The sequence below is a fragment of the Cydia pomonella genome, chromosome 24 (assembly GCF_033807575.1).
Source record: "Cydia pomonella isolate Wapato2018A chromosome 24, ilCydPomo1, whole genome shotgun sequence".
In the NCBI taxonomy this organism is placed as follows: domain Eukaryota; kingdom Metazoa; phylum Arthropoda; class Insecta; order Lepidoptera; family Tortricidae; genus Cydia; species Cydia pomonella.
The window spans coordinates 3,827,983-3,852,299 of NC_084726.1; the positions used below are offsets into that span (position 1 = coordinate 3,827,983).

General features: G+C 35.8%; 1 protein-coding gene and 1 long non-coding RNA gene across 5 annotated transcripts in view; both read right to left on the minus strand.

Moving 5' to 3' along the window:
- LOC133531232 (uncharacterized) overlaps positions 1 to 24,317 on the minus strand; it is a 452,362-nt gene that overhangs the window by 131,330 nt on the left and 296,715 nt on the right. The gene's annotated exons all lie outside the window — the stretch shown is intronic.
- Positions 1,418 to 24,317, minus strand: part of LOC133531230 (sperm surface protein Sp17) — a 364,739-nt gene continuing 341,839 nt past the window's right edge. For all 4 annotated transcript variants that reach the window (XM_061869382.1, XM_061869383.1, XM_061869386.1 and 1 more), the window contains 2 exons: positions 7,598 to 7,704; positions 1,418 to 2,740 (listed from right to left, as the gene is read on the minus strand). In XM_061869382.1, coding sequence (XP_061725366.1) covers positions 2,633 to 2,740; positions 7,598 to 7,704 — 215 coding nt within the window. In that variant the 3' untranslated portion in view covers positions 1,418 to 2,632. The remainder of the gene's footprint in view (positions 2,741 to 7,597; positions 7,705 to 24,317) is intronic.

The window sequence follows — 24,317 nt, forward strand, 5'->3', positions numbered from 1 at the left end:
TACTGACCATCCTCTCTCAAGTACAAGAAAAGATCATTGCCAGTTTTGGTAAGATTCGTTTGGCTAGTTTACGATCTGTTCACAGAACAATCTTAAGACGATATGCAACTTGCATGCGACGAGAGGGCAGGCATGTTGAAATTTCAAGAAGAAACCGAGAGTGAGTCTTAGTGTTTAACTGATAAATAGGAGCTGTTCGATTTAGTGTTAGATTTTTATTGTACTTACTTCTAACAATTAATTAAGTCACTCACAAAAAATGTTGCTTTTACTTTTCTTTTCCTAAAAATTGCCTTCAAAACAATAATAAGAGTAAATTAGATAATCATTTAATTGTTAGATTCTAATGAACTTGACATGACATTCATTTGACATTTGACGTCTCTTAAAGATAAACATGTATTAGTTACGATGTCAAGTTAACATCGGATTACGTACATTGAAAATCACATTTACTTTGTATGAAAATAATTAAATTAACAAATAGCATTTTTTTAAGAAATTGTAAAACAAAAGTTGCTTAGTTTGGTGAGTAGAATCTAGCCTTACATTTAAAGCCCCAAGATCAGCGACACACTGTAGAAGCCATGTCAAATGTAGGAAATGAGGTATATAAATAAAGTATGTGATACTCAAAATAAGCTTAATGACTCTTTCTTTTAAACACATCCTCCATAGTTTTATTTTGCAGTTTTTTGTACTTTTTGGGAATCCATAATGGTTGATGACCATAAGGACAGACATACCGCGTTTTTTTTTGTTTTGTGTACTGGACAAAAAGAGAGAGAAATATCACTTGTGATATACGTATGATTTTTGAAAACCAAAATAATACCGAAATGAAACATAGGGTTTTCTTTTTGCACAAATGTATAACAGTGAAAACATTTGAGGAAAGAAAACTAGTGCTGTAAATAAGGCGGCTTTGTGACCCTCGAATAGTTGTCCCAATAAATCGACAGCATGTGTATTGGGGCATTAACGATATATCGATATATACCGATATTCTATGTAGACTTATTCAGATTCAGCCCATCCATATCTTGTGCTTGCTCAATCGGAAATACGATTGGGGCCTGATATTGTATTATACGAATCTGAGCTGAGCCAAATGTTGGTACTTATACCTAGTGGGTATGAATTCGCTCCATACCTAAATTACAAACATGTGTAGAATTTTTAGAGTTTTAGAATATTAAAGTAGGACCACTTTTGGTTAGGTTAGGTTTAGGCAGGGGTCGGCAAATAGAGCGAGTCCGGCTTTTCATGAAAATTAAACATTGAATTCTAAGACCAATAAAAACAACATTTGCGGCACTGAGCTTCCTAAAGCTTGTCTGTGATTTTTACTGACTTTTCTTCTCAAAAGTTTGCCGACCCCTGTATAGGAAATAATACTAAATAAAACACTAACACATATTATTTATAGGCGAATATTAAATATTTTATTTAACAAAAATCCTAATGTTTTCCAGCAATTTACAGGAACAATCAGCGGAATAGAAATACGATGAGAACAGATAAACATAATAACAATAAGAATTGAAAATGGAATAACAAATTGTTAAACCAAATATATTAAAAAGTGTTAATAATCTTAACAGAAAGAAAGCAGTTTGTCTCTCGCTAAAACTATTTAAATATCTTACGCTACATTATTCTAAAATAAAATCTTATATCTTCAACAAACATTGAAAGAACTGGAATGTTATAAAAGAAAGCAAAATGCATGAAGTTCAATATCGTTTCGCGAAGTAGTGTTACCAAAAGTTTAGTAAGAAAAGACGGGACAGTTAGAGGTCCTAATATTACATAATTTATTATAAATAGTTCAATTCATTCCGATTTAATTCTACTTTTTGGTATTTATGAGACACGTCAACTCAATGTCAAAGATAGTATAAGGGTAAAAATTGACATAGTGATACATATGAGTAACGAATTGACATATCGTTCACAATTACTCATTATATAACTAGTAAACGGCTCTCTGACTCCAACCACCCAAATAACAAAAAAATAATCAAAATCCCTCGTTCTACAAGCTTTCTTTTAACATTACGCTTACACAGTACAAACTTTACGTAGTTTGGGACTAGGTCGATTTGTGTATTGTCCCCAAATATTTATTTACCAATAAATATCCTACTGAACCTGAAGGTCAATATCTGAAGGTTTTTACAAAGATGAGAGTAAAATACTCGAAATATAAAGAATATATAATTGTTTCAATGCTGCTGTAGTATAGGTAGAATGCTTTGTAGGATTTAAGCTCAAAAAACAGTAAAAACCGTAAAATGATTGTACTCTATCGATATTTATTAGACTAAGTTACTTTTTTATCATTTCCCTTAATTCAAACCCCTTTTCGAGTATTCTTCGTATTCAGTATGTATGATTCAGTGATTGCATTATTTGATTTATAAAAATTCCTAAAGCGAATAAAAACTAAGATACATAGAATACGTAAGCTACTGGCCAGAAAACTGAAATTGACCTTCCAGTTATTATCTGAAATTCATCTACAATAGGACGTTAAAGCTACACAAAAGCTCGTCGAAGAGAGTTTTGAAGACGCTGTGGTTCAGGAGAAAGTAAAGCCGTGACTTGAAGTCAGAGACTCGTGGTCACCTTAGTTGGGGACGTCCTTGCGGACTTTGTGGCCGCGGAAAGAGGCCTGTATTTTAGTGGCTGCCTTGTTCAGGTCGGGATCGGTGAGGTCGATCTTTTCTATGTCTTCCTGTAAAGAAAAAGTCCAATTAAAATTGGGGTTGAATACCTTGATAATTATTGGAAAAATATTTGTCAAACAATCTGAAAACAACCATAATTTATTCCTTTTATCAAGTTCAATTTCAAGTTAACAAGTGGGATGTAATTGTTAAAATATTTTATTAGCCCATTTAAGTAATAAAATAACCTAGCTTTACCGCTTACTGCATATACATAATGGGTGTGTCTGTATATCTGTGTGTGACAGAGAAAAAACCAGTGTTTTAAATTTATTTTAGAGTGCCGTCGGTTTCAGCGCAGGTTGTACTATTATGTGTTCAGTGGAACTATTTTGTAATATACAATTGTATTTGCTTGTATAATTTGAATTACCATATACGCAATAAAATCATTCATTCATTCAGGATAAAATTTTCAACCATTCGTGAAGCTTTGTTTTTAATTGTTTCGTGGTAAGGTTTTTAATTTCCATCTGTTGCTTACTTTCGTTGTAGATGAAAGGGTGAAAATGTGTACTAAAGTATTTTTTAGCTCAAGTAAAAACAGGTACCGACTGTGGCTAGAAGATTGTGTGATTAAATATGACAGTTAGGCACAGAACATTAAAGCTCTTTGTCTCATATTAAATTAATCTCAATCCTGGAAGTTCATTCTAATTTATCGCTTGGTTTCTACAAAAGTCACTACAAAATATGGTTATCTAATTTTCCTCCTAGTATTTTCTAATTTATCTATAAAAATTACATCCATAAAAACGTATTTTGAGACGTTTTCAATTTACTCTAAGAAGTATTTACATATGTCATACTCAAAACAAATTCTTAACAACCAAAGTTGTCTATTCTCATAAACGAAACATGGAAAACAACTTCAAATCCCAGGTGCAAAATTAAGTTAAATAGAAATACACAAAGCAGTTCAAATTAAGTTATCCTCAATTAAGGTAAGTGTCTGTGGAACTTCGCTAAGTATTTATACGGTTATATACTTTCCAACTGAAGTCTTAACGAATCGTTTAAGAAGATTAGGCCGTTTTTATCATTAGGCATTATTTATTAAGTATTACAGATAAATTCAAAGTTTTGCAATTTATCAAGGGTTGCATTGCGATCTCATATTCTTCAGACGGCACGATTAGAATTTTAAGATACGTCAAACTTTTGCTAATAATACGGATACGAGATGATAGGGATATGATATGGATTAGATATCCAATGCATATCGTAACCTTAGGAAATTTTTGACGTATCTTAAAGTTAGATTCGGTCCGAGATTTAAAAACTTGTTATGGTTCGATCTTATTTACGACCTTGTATATCACTGACACTGGTTGGTGCAACCAAAATGAATTGAAAGACGTATGTGAGATGCGCGTCAATCACCAAGACGATTTTTTAAATCGGAATCGACCTTCAGAAACTAATAAATTCTAAGATAAATTTTGATAGTTATTCTACTAAAAAAAGGAAAAGTAATAAGCTAAGCAACAACCACGGACCAAAATCATCAGTCACGATGAACACGAGCAAACGGAGACTAAATTGCTTGTAAGTAATAACAGGCGATCAACAGGTTTTTCTCGCCAATTCAAGAAGCAATCTTGAGATCTAAGAATACTTTTCGTATGTAAGTTGTTTAAATATTCATACCGTTTTTTGGTCAAAAATGTTTGGGAAAACCAGCGTCTTTTATAACAAAAGTTAACGATTATCATACAAATTTAAAAAAGGTAGATTTTAATATGCCAATAAGAATAAACTACGTAAATTTAACTATAAAACCCGTTTAATTTGTAATATCTTCCTATCTGTCAATTAATATTATACATGTTAATGAAGAGAGAATGTTAAGAGATACTAACATTGTAAATTAAACAAAAGCTTGTAGAATGTACCTGCGGGTTAAAAAAAAACAGTTTTACACAAAAATAGTAATCTTAATCAAATAATCACAACCTTTAATCACAGGAATGAATCCTACAATGAATTCCTGGCCACCGGGTGATTCCACCAAAAACGGCCAGCCATTAATCTCATTCACTATAGAGTGGTGTGTTGTGTTTCGCAGATATCCCCTGGGCAATGATTGGCGGCTGATACGGGCTTTTAGACAAATTGTTTAGAAATTTAGTTGCCTGGTTTGGGATGAACCTGGTTTTATCCCTATGGACTTGGTGCTCGTGTTATCAATGGATTTGTACAGCAATATTCTCAGATTGGTGAGAAGAGATAACTTTCAGGGCGATTCGTGGTATTGTTCAATCGATTTTATATCTAGAGTACCTACTTTATGTAATCATGTTATGCATGCATTTTTATCTACTCCAGCATTTCTATCTGTCCATTAAATGACTGACAGTGATATATAAATCAAGTTCATTTGAAGCGCGGCATCTTTTGTCTAAAAGGATCATAATAAAACTGCTTAGCATTCATCTAATTAATATTCATACAATGTAGTACAACCAGTAGTATAACTGATGTATTTTTTAAGAGGCTGTCAATACCTCAAGCGCGCACACTGTCTATTTGTATCGGAGTAAATGAGATAGCACTGTCGCATGTTACAGGGCCTGGGCAAGGGAATAATAAGAAAAATATAAAAAAAAAGGATTATTAGTGCAATATTTTACTCAATAACGATTTAGATATGTTTTGAAATTGTGATTTTAATTGCAGACCCATAAGTCAAAACAATAAAGACATAAAACCGTTTAATTGTGATTTTAAGACCAATCTTTGCAATTATTTTCTATCGAGCCGATTTCGTTCAATCGTGTATCGAGTACAACCACGGTCTTTGAAATATAATTAATATGAACATATATTTTTCTTACTTGACTAAAACAAATAGTTTTTCTTAAAAAACTGTTTAAGTAACATCAATTTCAAGGACATTTGGTATTGACAGCCTCTTAAGGGTAACATCAAGGATCTACAAATAAAATTGATTTACCCTATTTATCATTTTACGTGTTTGCTGTCGTCTTAGTAAAAAATATGGCGTGCAACGGTACCTGCATAATTAGGTCTTAAAACTGTCTCCTTTTGTAAGTTTGGCTCCTGAATTTTAAGAGCCCTTATTATGTAACTGTTGTACAAAATGCCATAAAATCTTTGTTGTATAGTAGTTTTAGCACATGAGGCAATGGTTTTTTCTATGTAAATTTCTAAACAAATTTAATTGTTATTTCTAACAAGGAAATTCGAGTTTCTTTCAATAAATTTAGTTCGTACGGGATAACGTAGTAAGAAGATCATCAGGATCATAGAAGATTTATGCGGTTTAATCAAAACGATGTTCAGGAGTATGTGGAGATCTTTAGGTGAAGCCTTCGCCTATAAGTAAACGTAGATAATACTGCTGATTTTGAACGCTTACTCGAAAATAATGATGTTATTGTGTCAGAAATGAAGTCCTTATTTGCGCAGACTATTTTAATCCTGTTAAGGATAAAGGCAGTTTGTAAAATTTAATAATGCAATGGGATGAAGACGCGAAGAAACAAAAGTCATTACTAATACAAAGGATTTACTTCTAAGCTGGGGTAAATTTTTAAACGACTGCACAGTTTAATCAGGGAAAGCAGTATTAACAAGTTTGGACTGCAAAACGCCCGAAAATACATTACTGCCGCAAATATGAAATTCCATATATGTTCCTCAAAATGTTATTTTTTATATTTTCTTACGATACGAATATTACACGATTTGTATTATTTGTATACATGCAGTAGGTAATGTTGCAATGCTGCAGCAAGAATGCAGGACTAGTCTGAACCGAAAATATATCTTAACCTAAGCTAGTTTCTAGAAATGAATTTGATCCCATGGTTACTGACTTCCATGGAACTATTGGAAGATGGAACAAAAGAACTCTAAAGTTCTGTCTAAGAGATAACAGAAGGACAATTAGGGTTTTTAAGTAACTGTCGGATGTGGTACTTAAAAGCTTATTTTAATCATGGAAATCGTTGATTTAACAATAATGATTAGATATGGCAGCAATTTCATTTCAAAGTGCACCTACGTGTTGGCTCCGACTCCGTGTACTCTTGCCACATTCCCGGAACACCGGTGTTCCGTGTATAGAAAATTCATGGTTAGACACATATTTTATCAGGGTTTACTAGTTAAACTATTATTTCTTTTCAATTCTTCTTCATTACTTCGCCATTAGTGAAAAAAAATACCATTCAATATAATTACTGAATTATTTTTTATCAAAGCGTTTATGTTCAACTAATATACTGGTTTTAATATTACTGTGATTTCAGTCCGTTTCTTATTTCAGCAACATTTCGGAGTTAACTCAAATCCTCGGGGTATTTTTGGGACAAACACGAGTAAAAAGGCATCCTTAAAATTACTTTCCACTAATCCAGTTATTTTTGTTATTTATAGGCAAAAAATAATACTGCTAAGATATAAACATTTATATTTGTATTTTTTGTGTTTTTGAATGATATTTTAAACTTTCTATAAATATGACAAAGAACATTAAAAAATAATTTTATAAATAATTCTTACTTAGCTTACTTTCCATCATGTTAATGTATTTTATCATATGGCATTGAATTTATCAAACGACACCTTAAGGAAAATATTGATTACACAATAAAGCATTTATTAAAAACACAATTAAAATCATATCAAGACAGATGTCAGATCCCCGACGAAGGCTTCGTCAGTATATACGTAAACAAGCAAAAAAAAACATCTACAACACGCTTCGTCATCGTAATATGCACCTATCCTACAAAATATATATCCACATAAGTGATGATAATGATGTTGACGATCACAATGATGATGTTGATCATAATAATAATGATACTATGATAAAGATGCCGATGACAACTAACCTTATCTTGCAAATCCTGTAGTTCTTTGTCCTTCTCCGCCTGGGTGACTTTGCGCGCCTGATGACCGCGGAACGACGCCTGGATCTTCGTGGCGGCGTTACACAGGTCTGAGGACAAATAAACATACATACGTGAGAATGAAGCTCTAAGTATACCTGGTACTTGCGACTTTACGTAGTAAACCATCTCCGCCCATTCTGTCAATATCAACCACCTAATTTCCACTGTAATTAAGATTGATTATAGGACTGATCGATTGCAGGTTACACGGAATTGTAGAAATTAAATTAAATTGAACTAAGGGCGAAATATACTGGCAACGCCAGTTAACTTGTCACGATAATAGCGATTTTGACAGATTTTTATTTAGAAATATTGTGTGCGTTAAACTACTTAGTTATTTTTCCAAGAAAAGAAATCGTAAGCATCAAAAATCAAAATGAATAAAACAAAACGTAGTTAAATTGGGAACTATGAAAGGTAGAGGCAAGGAACAGAATCTTCATAGGCAGAACTGTTGCAAAAGTGTCCAGCTGTCAGCTATAAATAATATTTAGTTCCAAATCTCTCCAGAGTAGCGCTTGAGTCTAGAATCTAGGCGTTATTGATGGAGTGAAGTGCGCTGTCTATGATAAGATTAATTCTCAAGTATTCTAGGTATTGTAGCGCCACCTATTTATGGCTTTTTGTCGGACACTTTTTGGTATATGAAGATTATATTCCTTCCATATTGGGAACTTAACATAACTAATGTTTTAAAAGTGGTTTGCCAAAATTTCAAGTGACGGATTGTGACAGTGTGCAGTGGGAAGAATCTGCAGCGTTCGGGATTTCTCGGCTCCTTTCGGCTCAGCTTTGCTACGAGCAATCATTAGAGTTGGTACAACTTGACGTCCTTTTGCGTGCACAACCACAGATTTTCTCTGTCATCATCTAATTTTATACATGTCCGAATCCAATGCGCATAATTTTATATGAATGACAGTACCTGTATGGTTTTATAATCTCAAAAGTTCAATTAATTGTTGATATTGTGGAGAATTGTTACCATAATTTAATTAAGTGAGAATATTCCATAAAACAAGCATTATTCGTCTATAATTTATTTTCCTCCGATTAAATAGCCTTGCAATCTACGGTTCAGCAGTTATGCAGATTAGTTAGGCCAACCCTGTCAATCATTGACTGGAAACAAACAAATTGATATAACTTAATTGAATTTCAATATTCTCCAGTTGCCAGCTTAATGAAGTCTGAAAACAACGAAAAGCAACAAAATACCGACATCAGAAAATTGTTTTAATAAAGGAACGAATTCCAAGCTCATAATGTGATGAGACAGCTCCGCTTTCGTTATTAAATTCATTATTGTGATAACCCCGAATGTCAATCAATACTTCTAAGAATTAATTTTCGAATAATATTTTGATATATATTTGGGAATCGAACGATTTGGTATGAAATTAACACATTAACTGCCAATGTTTTCGTAGCGCTATGCTCGTAGTCGATCCCAGGGTTTTCCCGCTTTGTAGAGGAAAGCGATTACAAACAGAGTACCCACTAAGCGGGTTCCCGGCACGGTAGTTTGGCTACGGTCTCCATGTTAGGTTAGGTTAGGATTATTTATTTTGTAAAATTTTAAGGGTTCCGTAGCCAAATGGCAAAAAACGGAATTATGGATTTGTCATGTCTGTCTGTCCGTCCGTATGTCACAGCCACTTTTATCCGAAACTATAAGAACTCTGTTGAAACTTGGTAAGTAGATGTATTCTGTGAACCGCACTAAGATTTTCACACAAAAATATAAAAAAAAACGATAAATTTTGGGGGTTCCCCATACTTAGAACCGAAACTCAAAATTTTTTTTTCATCAAACTCATACATGTGGGTATTTTGAGTCTTCAAAAATAATATGGAGGTTTCTGATATCATTTTTTTTCTAAACCGATTAGTTTGCGCGAGAGACACTTCCAAAGTAGTAAAATGTGTCCCCCCCCCCTGTGACTTCTAAAATAAGGGAATGATAAAACTAAAAAAAATATATATGATGTACATTACCATGCAAAGGAGAATGGGCAATTTGTCCCATGGATGTATACTGTTGAGACATATCTCGTTTGAAAGGGTTGACTCTTAGCATTATTTTATTGTATGACACCAACTTTGGATAACGTGCAGGGACTGAGCAATTAAAAAAAAAGAGTGGCGAATATAAACTGTTGTTTTACAAAGTACTTGTTACGTAGCCGGTTGTTAGGTGTTTTGTATGAAAGAATATGAGAAATTCTAGATTTCTGTTTACCACTACTTACGTTTAAGTACGTACAGGGCTGGAATTAGTTGATATAACATATGCTTGAATGAAAAATATTGCTATTAAACACTGAAACTTGCTTGTATACTCAAGCCATATATATCATTTAAAAGACATTTTTATAAGGTATTTTAATATATATATACTTGCACTCAAATGCTTGCAGGGGCGGTAATAAAACGAGTTTTTTCGTTAATTAATTGTGGTAAATGCCGCTTTGTTTGTTCTACCTGGCACTAGATGGAGCCTTGGTAGCAGTTTGGGTAATTTTTACTATTGGTATATACAATTGAGTCATATCCTATTTGGAAGGTCTTCAATTAAGCATTAATTACTTATATGACACCAAAGACCGAAAGTGTCCAGGGAAGATGATATTAATAATTTTGATCATGCGCTGCGGCGTAAACTGGAACTAAAAAATGTCATTCATCTAGAGTTACTTTTGTAACCATTTACATCACTTTGCATGCCTGAAATATAATGAAAAAGTAATTTATATATTTTTTTAAATTATTACTGCTCAATAAATGGCACTAAACTACTTAATTATGATTTTTCAAATCCTCTCTAGTACTGACATCTTGCGTGCAATAGGAGAACCGAATGAGCGGCAAATGCTGGATCCGTATAGTCGCTTATAAACGCTAAAAATGTCACCGAAGAATAAGTTTGTTTAATTCGGAACTTTGACAATAAAAGGAGTGGTTACCTTGAACTAGTAAGTTTCGTCTATTTATCTCTCTTGCTCTTACATATTCGAGTGATAAAGGTAGAAAAAGCATTACATTTTTTAAAGTTCGCGTTATGTCCCGCTAGAAACGTTATATAAACTTATTATTAAACATGAAATAAGATTCCTAAGCAATAAGTAGGTAAGTAAATGTATTTATGGAGTAGTTGGAGTACCATAATTAGCAGCAAGAAAATAAATCTAAGTTTATATGTTACGATAAAATAAATCGTAAAAAGGTACTATGTACATACTTGTTTTGTCTCTCTGCAGGAAAATTGTGTAAAAGTGAAACATTTGAGATTGCGTCGCGGTTCAAAGCAACGTTTCCTTCGTTTGCCATATGAAGCAGGATTAAATTGTGTAGTTTTAAGTTCTCATGTAAGTGAATTGTCAAATTCTTAGTGAGAATAAAGAATCTTAAACCTAAAATTAACGCAGTGAATACAATAAAAGCATCAGCGACTCTTAACTGCTTGCCAAGCTAAGATAGTAGCTGTATTTCGTTCCATTATATATACATATGAAATAAAAACTTTTGAATACATTTAACACCTTTATTTCATATAAATTGAAAAATAACTGACGGCATACATTTTCTTCACGGTCGCACAAATATTAGCAGGATGAGTCGACAAGTTAATTTAAAGCAAGCATTGGTGAATAGGTGCATCCAGATCCAGATAAGAGAATGCATGGTTATTGCGCCAATCTCGGACCATTTGCGATTAGTTTGCTAGCTGAAGCGGGTTAACGAAAAACAGTAACTGGCGACGCTAGCTGGCGCGGACGCGTGCGACGAATTTTACCTACAAAGGCACCCGCGCACGTGCACCCGCTCCGTGCACTCGCGCCAGCTAGCAAACGCCCTTAACCTTTTGAACGCCAAGAATACCTTAAGGCGTCGTAACTAGCTATGCTCAAAGCGTCATAAATACATTATAGCTGATATAGCCGCTGTCAGAGTAACCTTCACACTTTCAAGTAAGGTTTAGGGCATAGGGCGTCCGCAACGTCGCGCGTGTGCATGGAGCGGGCGTGCGGCTTAGAGCTCGTTCCCACTATGTCGGATGTCGTGGCGATTTTTAATCGTGTGTCGTTGCCGCTGTTCTCACTATGTCGGATGTCGGATCCGGATTTCAATCGGGTGTCGGCGGTACTGTTCCCACTAGTCGTCTGTCGTGCACGATCGCAGCTGGCGTGTATTTTTCGAGTGGGTAGCGAGGCTTAGTACAAGATGAACGTCGACGAAATGTTTGTGGTTTTGTATTATTTGCGAAAGAAACGATTAGAGGCAGTTAAAAAAAGCGGCCAAGTGCGAGTCGGACTCGCGCATGAAGGGTTCCGTACAATTTAAGACGTATTAAAAAAAAATCTTCTTACTAGATCTTGTTCAACATTTTACCACTTTGGACACACATTTTACCACTTTGGAAGTGTCTCTCGCGCAAACTATTCAGTTTAGAAAAAAATGATTTTAGGAACCTAACTATCATTTTTGAAGACCTATCCATACATACCTTACACATATATGTTTGATGAAAAAAATTTTTTTTTAATTTTATGACTTATTAAAAAAAAACTACTCACTAGATCTCGTTCAAAACAATTTTTGGTAAAAGTTTGCATGGTAATGTATATCATATATTTTTTTAGATTTTTTATTCTGTTATTTTAGAAGTTACAGGGGGGGGACACACTTTTTTTCACTTTGGAAGGTTCTCTCGCGCAAACTATTCAGTTTAGAAAAAAATGATATTAGAAACATTAATATCATTTTTGAAGACCTATCCATAGATACCCCACACGTATGGGTATGATGAAAAAAAATTTTTTTTTTTTATTTCATGACGTATTAAAAAAAACTACTTACTAGATCTCGTTCAAACCAATTTTCGGTGGAAGTTTACATGGCAATGTATATCATATATTTTTTTTAGATTTTTCATTCTGTTAGTTTAGAAGTTACGGGGGGGGGGACACACTTTTTTTCACTTTGGAAGGTTCTCTCGCGCAAACTATTCAGTTTAGAAAAAAATGATATTAGAAACATTAATATCATTTTTGAAGACCTATCCATAGATACCCCACACGTATGGGTATGATGAAAAATTTTTTTTTTTAATTTCATGACGTATTAAAAAAAAACTACTTACTAGATCTCGTTCAAACCAATTTTCGGTGGAAGTTTACATGGCAATGTATATCATATATTTTTTTTAGATTTTTCATTCTGTTATTTTAGAAGTTACGGGGGGGGGACACACATTTTACCACTTTGGAAGTGTCTCTCGCGCAAACTATTCATTTTAGAAAAAAAATGATATTAGAAACCTCAATATCATTTTTGAAGACCTATCCATAGATACCCCACACGTATGGGTTTGATGAAAAAAGATTTTTTGAGTTTCAGTTCTAAGTATGGGGAACCCCCAAAATTTATTATTTTTTTTCTATTTTTGTGTAAACATCCTAATGCGGTTCATAGAATACATCTACTTACCAAGTTTGAACAGTACAGCTCTTATAGTTTCGGAAAAAAGTGGCTGTGACAGAATCGGACAGACAGACGGACATGACGAATCTATAAGGGTTCCGTTTTTTGCCATTTGGCTACGGAACCCTAAAAAGGAGATATTGGGTACACCCAATTCTCAAGGAAAGATTTACCTTATGAATATTTCAGAATTTGATAGCTGAATTAAGAAGCGATCGCAACGACGCGGCAGCGACGCGCGGGTGTGTGAGGGGGTGCCGCGCGGGCGGCGCGGGCGAAATCGTTCCGACATCCGACAAAATGTGAACAGCGCTATATTCACTCGTACGCGAGCGAGACACGACACGATTTTTTTCCGGGCTGGGAGGGCTGGCAAAACGCACGACATTTTATGTCGTATCCGACACAAAATCGTTGTCGGACGAGTGTGAACAGCTTCATATAAAATGTTCTGCCAGTGGAACGTACGATTAAAAATCGCCACGACATCCGACATAGTGGGAACGAGCTCTTACAGTATGAGCAACGCTAACTGGCGCGGACGCGTGCGACTGATTTTACTTACAAAGGCACCTGCGCGTGTTTGCCCGCTCTGTGCACTAGCGCCAGCTAGCAAACGCCCTTAACCTTTTGAACGTCAAGAACACCTAAAGGCGCCGTCACTAGACATGATTTAAGGGCCATGAACACATTAATGATTATAGCTGTTATAATCGCTGTCAAAGTCCCTAATGTAATACTCATGCACTTTCAAGCTCACTTGCGCCCGTGACCTTGGCATGTGAGTAACGTTTTTGTTATGGCGTTCAAAGGGTAAAATATCAATGTCGTAATGCGTCGCTAGCGCGTTATTTTCGAATCGCACCCGTGTTCCCGTGTTGGACTGCACACGCGGTGTACACTTCTTGTTATTGTAACCGTTTGTGCGCCTAGATAACACAAGTACACATACACAACTCGCAAAATGCTCGCGTGCTCTTGTTTATATGTAAAGTACGTCTTCTAGGGCCGTGGATTGGACCCACGCGACCGGCGGGGCGGTGAGCGGCATACATTGGTCGCAATGCAAGCTGTAAAGCTAGTGCAGTGCATGAGGGACGCGCGGCTTTCTCTCACCACATCTTTAGGTGTTCTTGCCGTTCAAAAGGCTAAAAGCACCCAATGAGGTGGCTTTACATTAGCTAGATGCCGGCCCACACGCCGATCCGGTGTGCAGGCTAAGGAAATCGCTATGTAGGCCAATTCGAAAGTGCAACTGACATTAAACCAATTTTAGAATAATATTGGAATGATACCAGTTAGCTGTCATTCGTGTGTTCATTTCGCACTTATACGCATGTATTTGTGCGAGCGAGACGCCCGCAACTAACTGATATGATTCCAATATTACTCTAATATCGGTGTGCACGCCCCTTATATTCATAAGCAAGGTAAGATTGAACCACTATAGAAGGCAGCGAAGAGGCCGGCAATGGAACTGGTAGCGTTTGATGGAGTCAGTTTTCTGTCAAATGCAAGTTCAAATTGGCCTGACTGTCTCACTCGCACACCGGAGTAGCGTTTCATATAAGCGTACTTTGTTATATCCAATCGACCCGCTCTATTCAGTAGGTTTCATTATCTCGATCCATCAGTTAAGTAACAATCTCTTCAATCTGGTGGATCGAGATGGTGGATCCTACTGGACAGATGGAACCTATGGATAGGAAAACGTTATGCTCAACAATTTGGTAGCAGAAGCGATGTGATTTTTTAAAATCGCGACTGTGTCGTTGACATAATATATCTGAGGACGGGCCTTACGGGCAATAAGAATGGGGCCAGTACAGCGGTGTTACGCACACGAGTTTGAGCCAATCGTGCAGTCTAACGCCACAAGTACCACGACGTGATTGGTTGATGAGTTCGCATTATGCACGCGATTGATCGCATCTAGTTGCGTTAGACAGCACGATTGGCTCGAATTTGTGAATGACACAACTGAACTAGCACTATCGTTATTGCCCCTAAGGTCGGTCCTTAGATATATGGTAAGCGTCAGGATGGCGGTGGACCTCAGCGAATTTCAAAGAAATATTTATAAACATATTGTACCTTCTGTGTACCTTTAATATAAACCAGTGTACCTTTCCCCAAAACGAGATATTTTACAAAACGGTCCACCCGCCAACCTGACGTCAGGATGGCGGGTGGACCTATGAAATCTTGCATTATACCGCACTAAAAGTATGCAGTTATATTGTGCATGAGCTTAGCCTAGCTAGCTTGTTTTGGGGAGAGGTACACCGGTTTCTATTTCTATTTACAGAGGTAAACTGAAGGTACAGTCACCATCATATATATCGGAGCGGCCAAGGTACCCACGAATATCTGAACATGCCTCTACTGTCAAGAGGTTAGAGTGCGTGTTTAGAGATCTTTGAGCACCTCGGCCACTCCGATATATCTGATGGCGACTGTACCATATAACTGCATACTTTTAGTGCGGTATAATGCAAGATTTCATAGATCCAACCGCAATCCTGACGTCAGAATGGCGGGTGGACTTTTTCTTAAATATCTCGTTTTGGGTTAGGTACACAGAAGGTACAGTATGTTTATAAATACTTACTTACTGCTATGGCGCAGCGACCCGAAGTGGATCTTGGCCTCCGACACCAAAGACCGCCATGCTTCTCTGTCCAAAACCGTTTCCATCTAGTCGACGGCGCCGAGTTCGCTAAGGTCTTTTTGCATTTCATCTCTCCAGCGGGACCTACCTAGGACGTCTAGACGGTCTTCGGCCATTTGGAACTTCAGAGTACGCCCTCCAGGCTGCACGATCCTCACCCATCTGGACTACGTGCCTGAGTCATCGGAGTCTGGCAGCGCGAAAAATCCTAGGACTCACACGTGGAGAGGATGGAACCTGGAGACTCCACAGGAATCAGGACATTGAAGATCTGGTGTCCGAGCCGGACGTCATTGGATGTTTATAAATATTTCTTTGAAATTCGCTGAGGTCCATCCGCCATCTAGACGCCAGATGTCAATGCCGAGTGCGACCGCCCTTAAAGCGGTATATTATCTCTAGTCTCTCCAATATGTTCTCCTGGTGGGTCCACGGGGTTTATTTAGCGGGTCTACGTGTACCTAATTATTTTTACCATGGGCCGACCATGAACACGATTCTATTTTGAAAACGTTGCCCGCGTAGCTACTTCAGTCTTAGGCGGTATATACTCTACACCACGTTCACAAAAGATTGATATTTTAGGTAAAAACTCACATTTCGCTATATTTGTCCATAGTAAATACTAATTCAAAAACTACTGTAGGGCCTAAAATCTTCTGTGATAGTAATGTAGAAATAAATACTGTTGACAGGCGGTCAACGGTATTTAGTACAATAATTACACTGAAACAATTCGTATAGAATACAGAACCTATGAATAATATATATCTAGAGAATCTAACTTTAATGCAATAATATAATTGAACAAAAGAAATACATTAGTACGAGTAGTACGATCAACCTATATGTCTATTTTTAATAGTCTTAATGTTCGTGTATCGGTTCTGTATTCTATGGCCATTAATTATGCTTTATTTTTCAACTTTCTTTGACTACACACAAGTACACATTATATTTGCTTTTTTCTTGAACTTTATCTTGCCCATGTTCGATTCTTCTTATGTCGATGCATCCTCATTATTTCCGTATGGTTTCTGAAAATACAATAACAGTTTTTGTATTGTTTTCTAATACCTATGTTTGAAGTCGGTTTCCTATTTTTAAGAGAAGTTTTTTTTTCATGTAAGTACCGTCAAGTGGGGTAAATTAGAGCAGATGGGATACCTATCGACAATTATGTCAATAAACAGTTTTACGTTCCATCAAGAATTGAGAGGTTGCCTCAATTCCTCATGGAACCCATGATGTAAGCTAGACCTTTACACAAATATTCCTTAAACCTCGTTAACCCTTTACCAGGCCCCGAAGAACCAGCGTGTCTTAATACGTACTTTATATGCTGTTGCAACCGTATTGAACGCCTTGTAAAAAATGTATTTATGAACGTCGGAGATCTTCCTTTAAACCAGAAATAAAAATGTGGGTTAAGGTTATCCCATCGCCTGTCTAAGTAATGAACTGTCATACTAGATTTTGTCTTATTATATTCTTGATCAGGCCAAGGGATATATTCCACCCACATCTTATATCGGTTATAATAGTCAAGGTTTAACTCCAAATCTCCTACGAAACATTATATCAATCACTGAAAAAAAATCACTTACTTACGTGAGTTTTTATGACATGACAAGACAATTTACCGGGCCATGGGAAATATAGCTCCCACACAGTTAAACTCTAATAAGGCCATGGGATAATGTCAACCCACATCCTAATTCTGGTCATACACAATAATGCATGAATATTTAGCAATGTTTCCGATTACATTAGCTTTCAACACTCAAAATCTACAAAATATCAAAAAATTATTCGACCTATGTACTTCTGTTTCATAGAAATTATGAAAAGTGTTCGAATTTATCCGTAGTTTACTGAAATTAGCGTTCAAGTGAATTTAAACGGCTGCCAAAGATATATTACGCAATTTAGAAGCGTGTTGTGAATGAAGATCATAAAATAATATTTTCAGGGATTGACAAAATATTTTGTAGGTGGTTTGGAGTTAAAACCTGACTACGGTAACCGATATAAGATGTGGGTGAAATATATCCCTTGGCCTGGTAAAGGGTTAAGCAAGTAGCTTCTTTACAAACATAACAAAGAAGACAAATCGTCTAGGGTGAAATACGCATCGTTAAAGAGTTATTTTCTGGTCCTGATCAGAAGTTCCACTTCTTCAAATAGCACTTTTTTGAATGGCAATGCCTGGTCTGTTGATGAAACTAAAAAACGCCTATAAGATTTGGGGAGTTCCCTTAATTCCTCGTGGTTTTGTCAAAAATAGGACCATCTTGGAACTATATACCCACTTTCAAACGATAACTAATTTTCAACATTGGTTCAGAAAATTTTTGAAGTCGGTTAAAAAGTAGTATCTTTACAATACTTTCCTTTTACTAAGAAGGGATGACTACTACAATTTGCTTACTAAGTAAGTACTTACTTACTATTAGTATCAGATTGGAGTCGACTCGAGAGTCGATAAAATGGGCGTCGCTACCCTTTCCGGGTGGGGGGGATTTCACCGCATGAAAAAGAGACACATATAGTGAGTTCTTACTGTTCTACCAAACTACATATATAAAGTAGTCGTACTTTTTGAGTCAAATTAGTTTAATTCTAAAGGTGCGACGTAATGGCCTGAAGCCCGCTCTTAGCATACCTAGTTATACTATTTGATGGATATTGGTGTCAATTTATAATACGTTTAAGTATTCATTGTCTTTACCTAATTATCTTTACCTTTTGCCGACCGGTTTGGCCTAGTGGGTAGTGACCCTGCTTATGAAGTATGAAGCCGATGGTCCCGAGTTTGAATCGCGTAAGGGCATTTCTTTGTGTGATGAATACAGGTATTTGTTCCTAAGGCATGCGTGTTTTCTATGTATATACGTAAATATATATTTATCTAAATAAGTATGTTTAACGTCGCCTAGTACCCATAATACAAGCTTTGATTAGTTTGGGGCCAATCTGTGTAAGATTGTCCCTACCTATTTATTTATTTATTACCTAAGGTAACCTACATAAGGTAATTAAAGCATTTTATTTTTGTAAGGGTAACAGTTTTGTTGGGATATAAAATGGTTAATGATAAAAACTAATACTTTTACCAGCATTTTAACTTTATATTCATGTATTCGAAACCTATACATTTATGACAATAACTTTTGCAAGACGATAAGATTTTTTATTCACAATAACTTGTCCGTATTCGAACTGTCTGGCTACCCGGCTGGCCGTGGCTGTGTACCCGGATTTTATACTCTGAAACTGGAACTAGTGACAGATAAGAGTCGATTGATGTTTTTTTTAAAGACACTTATACTTAAATAGAATTACTTACCTATGTTTAATTAAAAGAAAGACTACTTATACATAATAATCCTTACAGTTTTAACCTATTTAACCTACCTACCTACCTACTTTTAATAGTAGCAGTTCGGTTCACTTAGTAGAAATACCTGTTCTAAGAATAATGAAAAAGAAAGAAGAGTAATAAAAATAAAGAATCTGGAAGTCGTTGAGGTGTTCCGTTCTTCATCAGCAATTCTACTTCAACAAATGTCACTTTATTGAGTAAAAATGCTTGTAATATTGATGAAAATCCTAAAATGACTATATGTATGCCTATCCTATACAATATGAGAAGCTCCTTCGGTTTCTCGTAGAACCTATCATCAGAACTGGACCTTGACACAAATGTTCCTTAAAAGCCTTACATGCTATAAACGAAATAAAATAAAAAACACGCCTAAGGTAAAATACTTGTCGTTGAAGAGTTCCATTTTGCTCAATATAAGCAGTTTCACTTCATCAATTAATGTCAATTGTTCAAATAAAAAAAACTTGATATGTTGACGAAAATCCTCAATTCCTCCCAATTGTGAATTCAAATCGATTTAAAATCCTCAATTCCTCATTGAATCCATCATCATAACTGGACCTTGACACAAATGTTTCCTAAGAACCTAGCTTGCTACAAACTTAACAAAGAATAAGAATCGCGCGCGTTGAAGAGTTCCGTTCTGGTCAATATCACTAACTTGTTTAAATAAAAATGCTTGATATGTTGACGAGAATCCAAACATTACTGTATGTATTGTATGCCTATAAGATTTGAGGAATTTCTTCGATTTCTCATGGAACCCATCCTCAGAACTAGACCTTATGACACAAATGTCTTCAAGAACTTTACTTGCTACAAAATAAACAAATAAAACATATCGCGCGCGAATTGGCGAGTTCCATTTTGGCCAGCATCAGCTGTTGCATTTCGTCAAATGTCACTTTTTAATAAAAATGCTTGATATGTAAATAAAAATCCAGAAATTATAAGATGTCAGGAATTCCCTCGATTATTTATGAAACCCATCATCAGAACTGAACATTGATATAAATACACCTTAAGAACGTTACTCGCTACAAGCTTAATAAAGAATACAAAACGCGTGCGTTAAAAAGTTCCGTTCTGGACAACATCAGCAGTTCCACTTGATCAAATATAACTTTTTTTAAATAAAACACCTAGAGATATTGATGAAAAAAAAAATTATATGTATTTCTATAAGGTTTGAGGTGTCCATCATCAGACCTAGACACTAGACACTGGTGTCTACCACAGATATTTCTTAAGAACCTTACTTTCTACAAACTTAAAAGTTCCAAGGAATTGTTCGGATTAATCTCTGCCGCCTCTTTCCGTCACCGCTTTACGCTACATCATTTATATCTTCACCACTTAGATGGTTGGCAGTCCTCAACTGTGCATTTCTCTAGAAACTTCCTGCCTCATACAGCTAAACTATGAAATGATCTGTCGCATGCGGTATTTCCGGCCCAATACGATCTTTCAAACTTTAAGGAAAGAGCGTGTTCCTATCTTAAATGCCGGCACCGCACTTACAATCCCTATGGTGTAACAGATGTCCATGGCTAGCGGTAATTGCTTACCATCAGTTGATTCGTCTGCTAGTTTGCCTCTTATATCACAACAAACAAAAAAAGAAAAAATCTCACGCGTTGAAGAGTTCCGTTTTAGTCAACATCACTAGTTCCACTTCATCAAATGCCACTAATGTGAATAAAAAAAGCTAAAGATATTGATGAAAATCCAAAATGACTATATGCCTATAAGAATTGAGGAGAATGAGGAGTTCCCTCGCTTTCTCATGAAACACATCATCAGAACTGTACTTCGACAAAAATGTTTCTTGAGAACCTTACTCGCTACAAACTTAACAACGAAGAAAAATTGCGCGCGTTGGAGTTCCGTTTTGGTCAACATCAGTAGTTCCACATCATCAAATGTCACTTTTGTGAATAAGACTTGATAATATGTTGATGAAAATCCAATAAGTACTATATATATACCTATAACATTTAAGAAATTCCCTCGATTCTTCATGGGACCCATCATCAGACCTTTACCTTGACACGAATGTTCCTAAAAACCTTAATACTTAAAACTTACTTGCTACAAACTTAACTAATAAAACAAATCGCGCGCGAGTTGGCGAGTTCCATTCTGGTCAACATCAGCTGTTACACTTAGTCAAATGACAATTTTTTAATAAAAATGCTTGATATGTAAATAAAATCCCAGAAATTATTACATGTATGCCTATAAGATTTTAGGAATTCCCTCGATTCTTCATGAAACCCATCATCAGAACTGTACTTTGACAAAAATGTTTCTTAAGAACCTTACTTGCTACAAACTTAACGAAGAAAAATTGCGCGCGTTGGAGTTCCGTTTTGGTCAACATCAGTAGTTCCACATCATCAAATGTCACTTTTGTGAATAAGACTTGATAATATGTTGATGAAAATCCAATAAGTACTATATATATACCTATAACATTTAAGAAATTCCCTCGATTCTTCATGGGACCCATCATCAGACCTTTACCTTGACACGAATGTTCCTAAAAACCTTAGTACTTAAAACTTACTTGCTACAAACTTAACTAATAAAACAAATCGCGCGCGATTTGGCGAGTTCCATTCTGGTCAACATCAGCTGTTACACTTAGTCAAATGACAATTTTTTAATAAAAATGCTTGATATGTAAATAAAATCCCAGAAATTATTACATGTATGCCTATAAGATTTTAGGAATTCCCTCGATTCTTCATGAAACCCATCATCAGAACTGTACTTTGATAAAAATGTTTCTTAAGAACCTTACTTGCTACAAACTTAACGAAGACAAATTGCACGCGTTGGAGTTCCGTTCTGGTCAACATCAGTAGTTCCACATCATCATATGTCACTTTTGTGAATAAAAGTTGATAATATGTTGATGAAAATCCAATAAGTACTACATATATGCCTATAGCATTTAAGAAATTCCCTCGATTCTTCATGGGACCCATCATCAGACCTTTACCTTGACACAAATGTTCCTAGAAACCTTAATACTTAAAACTTACTTGCTACAAACTTAACTAATAAAACAAATCGCGCGCGAGTTGGTGAGTTCCATTCTGGTCAACATCAGCTGTTACACTTAGTCAAATGACACTTTTTTAATAATAATGCTTGATATGTAAATAAAATCCCAGAAATTATTACATGTATGCCTAAAAGATTTTAGGAATTCCCTCGATTCTTCATGAAACCCATCATCAGAACTGGACATTGATGTATTAAGTACACCTTAAGAACCTTACTCACTACAAACTTAATAAAGAATACAAAACGTGTGCGTTGAAAAGTTCCGTTCTGGAACATATCAGCAGTTCCACTTGATTAAATGTAGCTTTTTTTTTTAGTAAAACGCCCAAAGATATTGATGTAAATCCAAAAAAAACTATATGTATTTCTATAAGGTTTGAGGTTTTCTATCAGACCTGGATCTAGACACAGATGTTTTTTAACAACCTAACTTTCTACAAACTTATCAGGACAAATCTATTACGGCGAGTGTTCCATCGAATTGCTCGGATTAATCCTTGCCGCCTCTTTTCGTCATCGCTCTACGCTACAACATTTTTATTTTCACCACTTAGATGGTTGGCAGTCCTCAACTGTGCATTTCTCTAGAAACTTCCTGCCTCATACAGCTAAACTATGAAATGATCTGTTGCCTGCGGTATTTCCGGACCAATACGACATTTAAAACTTTAAGAAAACAGCGTATTCCAATCTTAAAGGCCAGCACCGAACTTACAACGCCTATGGTTTAGCAGGTGTCCATGGGCGGCGGTAATCGCTTACCATCAGGTGTGACGTCTGCTCGTTTGCCTCTTATATCATAAAAAAAAAACAAAGAAGAAAAATCTCGCGCGTTCAAGAGTTCCGTTTTGGTCAACATCAGTAGTTCCACTTCATTAAATGCCACTAGTGGGAATGAAAAAGCTTAAGGTATTGATGAAAATCCAAAATGACTATATGCCTATAAGATTTGAGGTGTTCCCTCGCTTCCTCATGGAACCCATCGTCAGACCTTTACCTTGACACAAAGGTTCCTAAAAACCTTGGTACTTGAAACTTACTCGCTACAAACTTAACAAAGAAGACAAATCACGCGCGTGGAAGAGTTCCGTTTCTGATCAACATCAGCAGTTCCACTTCACCAAATGTACTTACTTACCACCCATTTATTTGAAACAGTACCTAGGTACTCCATTTTGATGCCGCCAACTTGAAACTTCAATGGCCTCAGTGTCCGATGAACAACTTAAAAATGCTGAAAGTAATAACAATTATAATAAGTTGGGGAGTAGCGACCTTACACACCCGAGTGCTCCTGGGGAGTTCTGTTACCGGACATACAATAATAAATATTATAGGGACATTCTTACACAAATTAACTGAGTCCCACGGCAAGCCGAGAAGGCTTGTTTTGTGGGTACTCATACAACGACATAATAATATATAATATACAAATACTTAAACACATAGAAAACATCCATGACTCAGGAACAAATATCTGTGCTCATCACACAAATAAATGCCCTTACCGGGATTCAAACCCAGGATCATCGACTTACTAGGCCAAAACGGTCGTGAAAAAAAGAGCAAAAAAAAAGAAAAATATGTCAAAAGAAAATGCGATTTGGAAACGTTATTCGCCACTTAATATATATCTGATTCACAGCATTTATTTGGTGCTGATATAATGCCTGCAATATTAACTACCCGAGTACATTAAAATATGAATAAATTATCATAAATTCAAAAGATGGTCCCTATAACAGTTCATTTTTACATGGAAAAATGGCTTTCATATAAAATGTTTGTCAGACATATTTTTGGAAGTATAGTACAATCATTAACTTAGAAATATAGGTAACATTTCACGAATAAAAATACGGTAACACATATTTTTAATTATTTTTTTAACTTATCCTACGCAAAATAGAATTGGAGAAACTGACATAGGGACTATCATTCGACACGACACGTATAGTAAAGTATGAATCCGCTCTAAGTCCCCTTACATAGACAGTGGGAAGTAAAATAATTCTTGTTCTGAAAACAATAAAATGTAA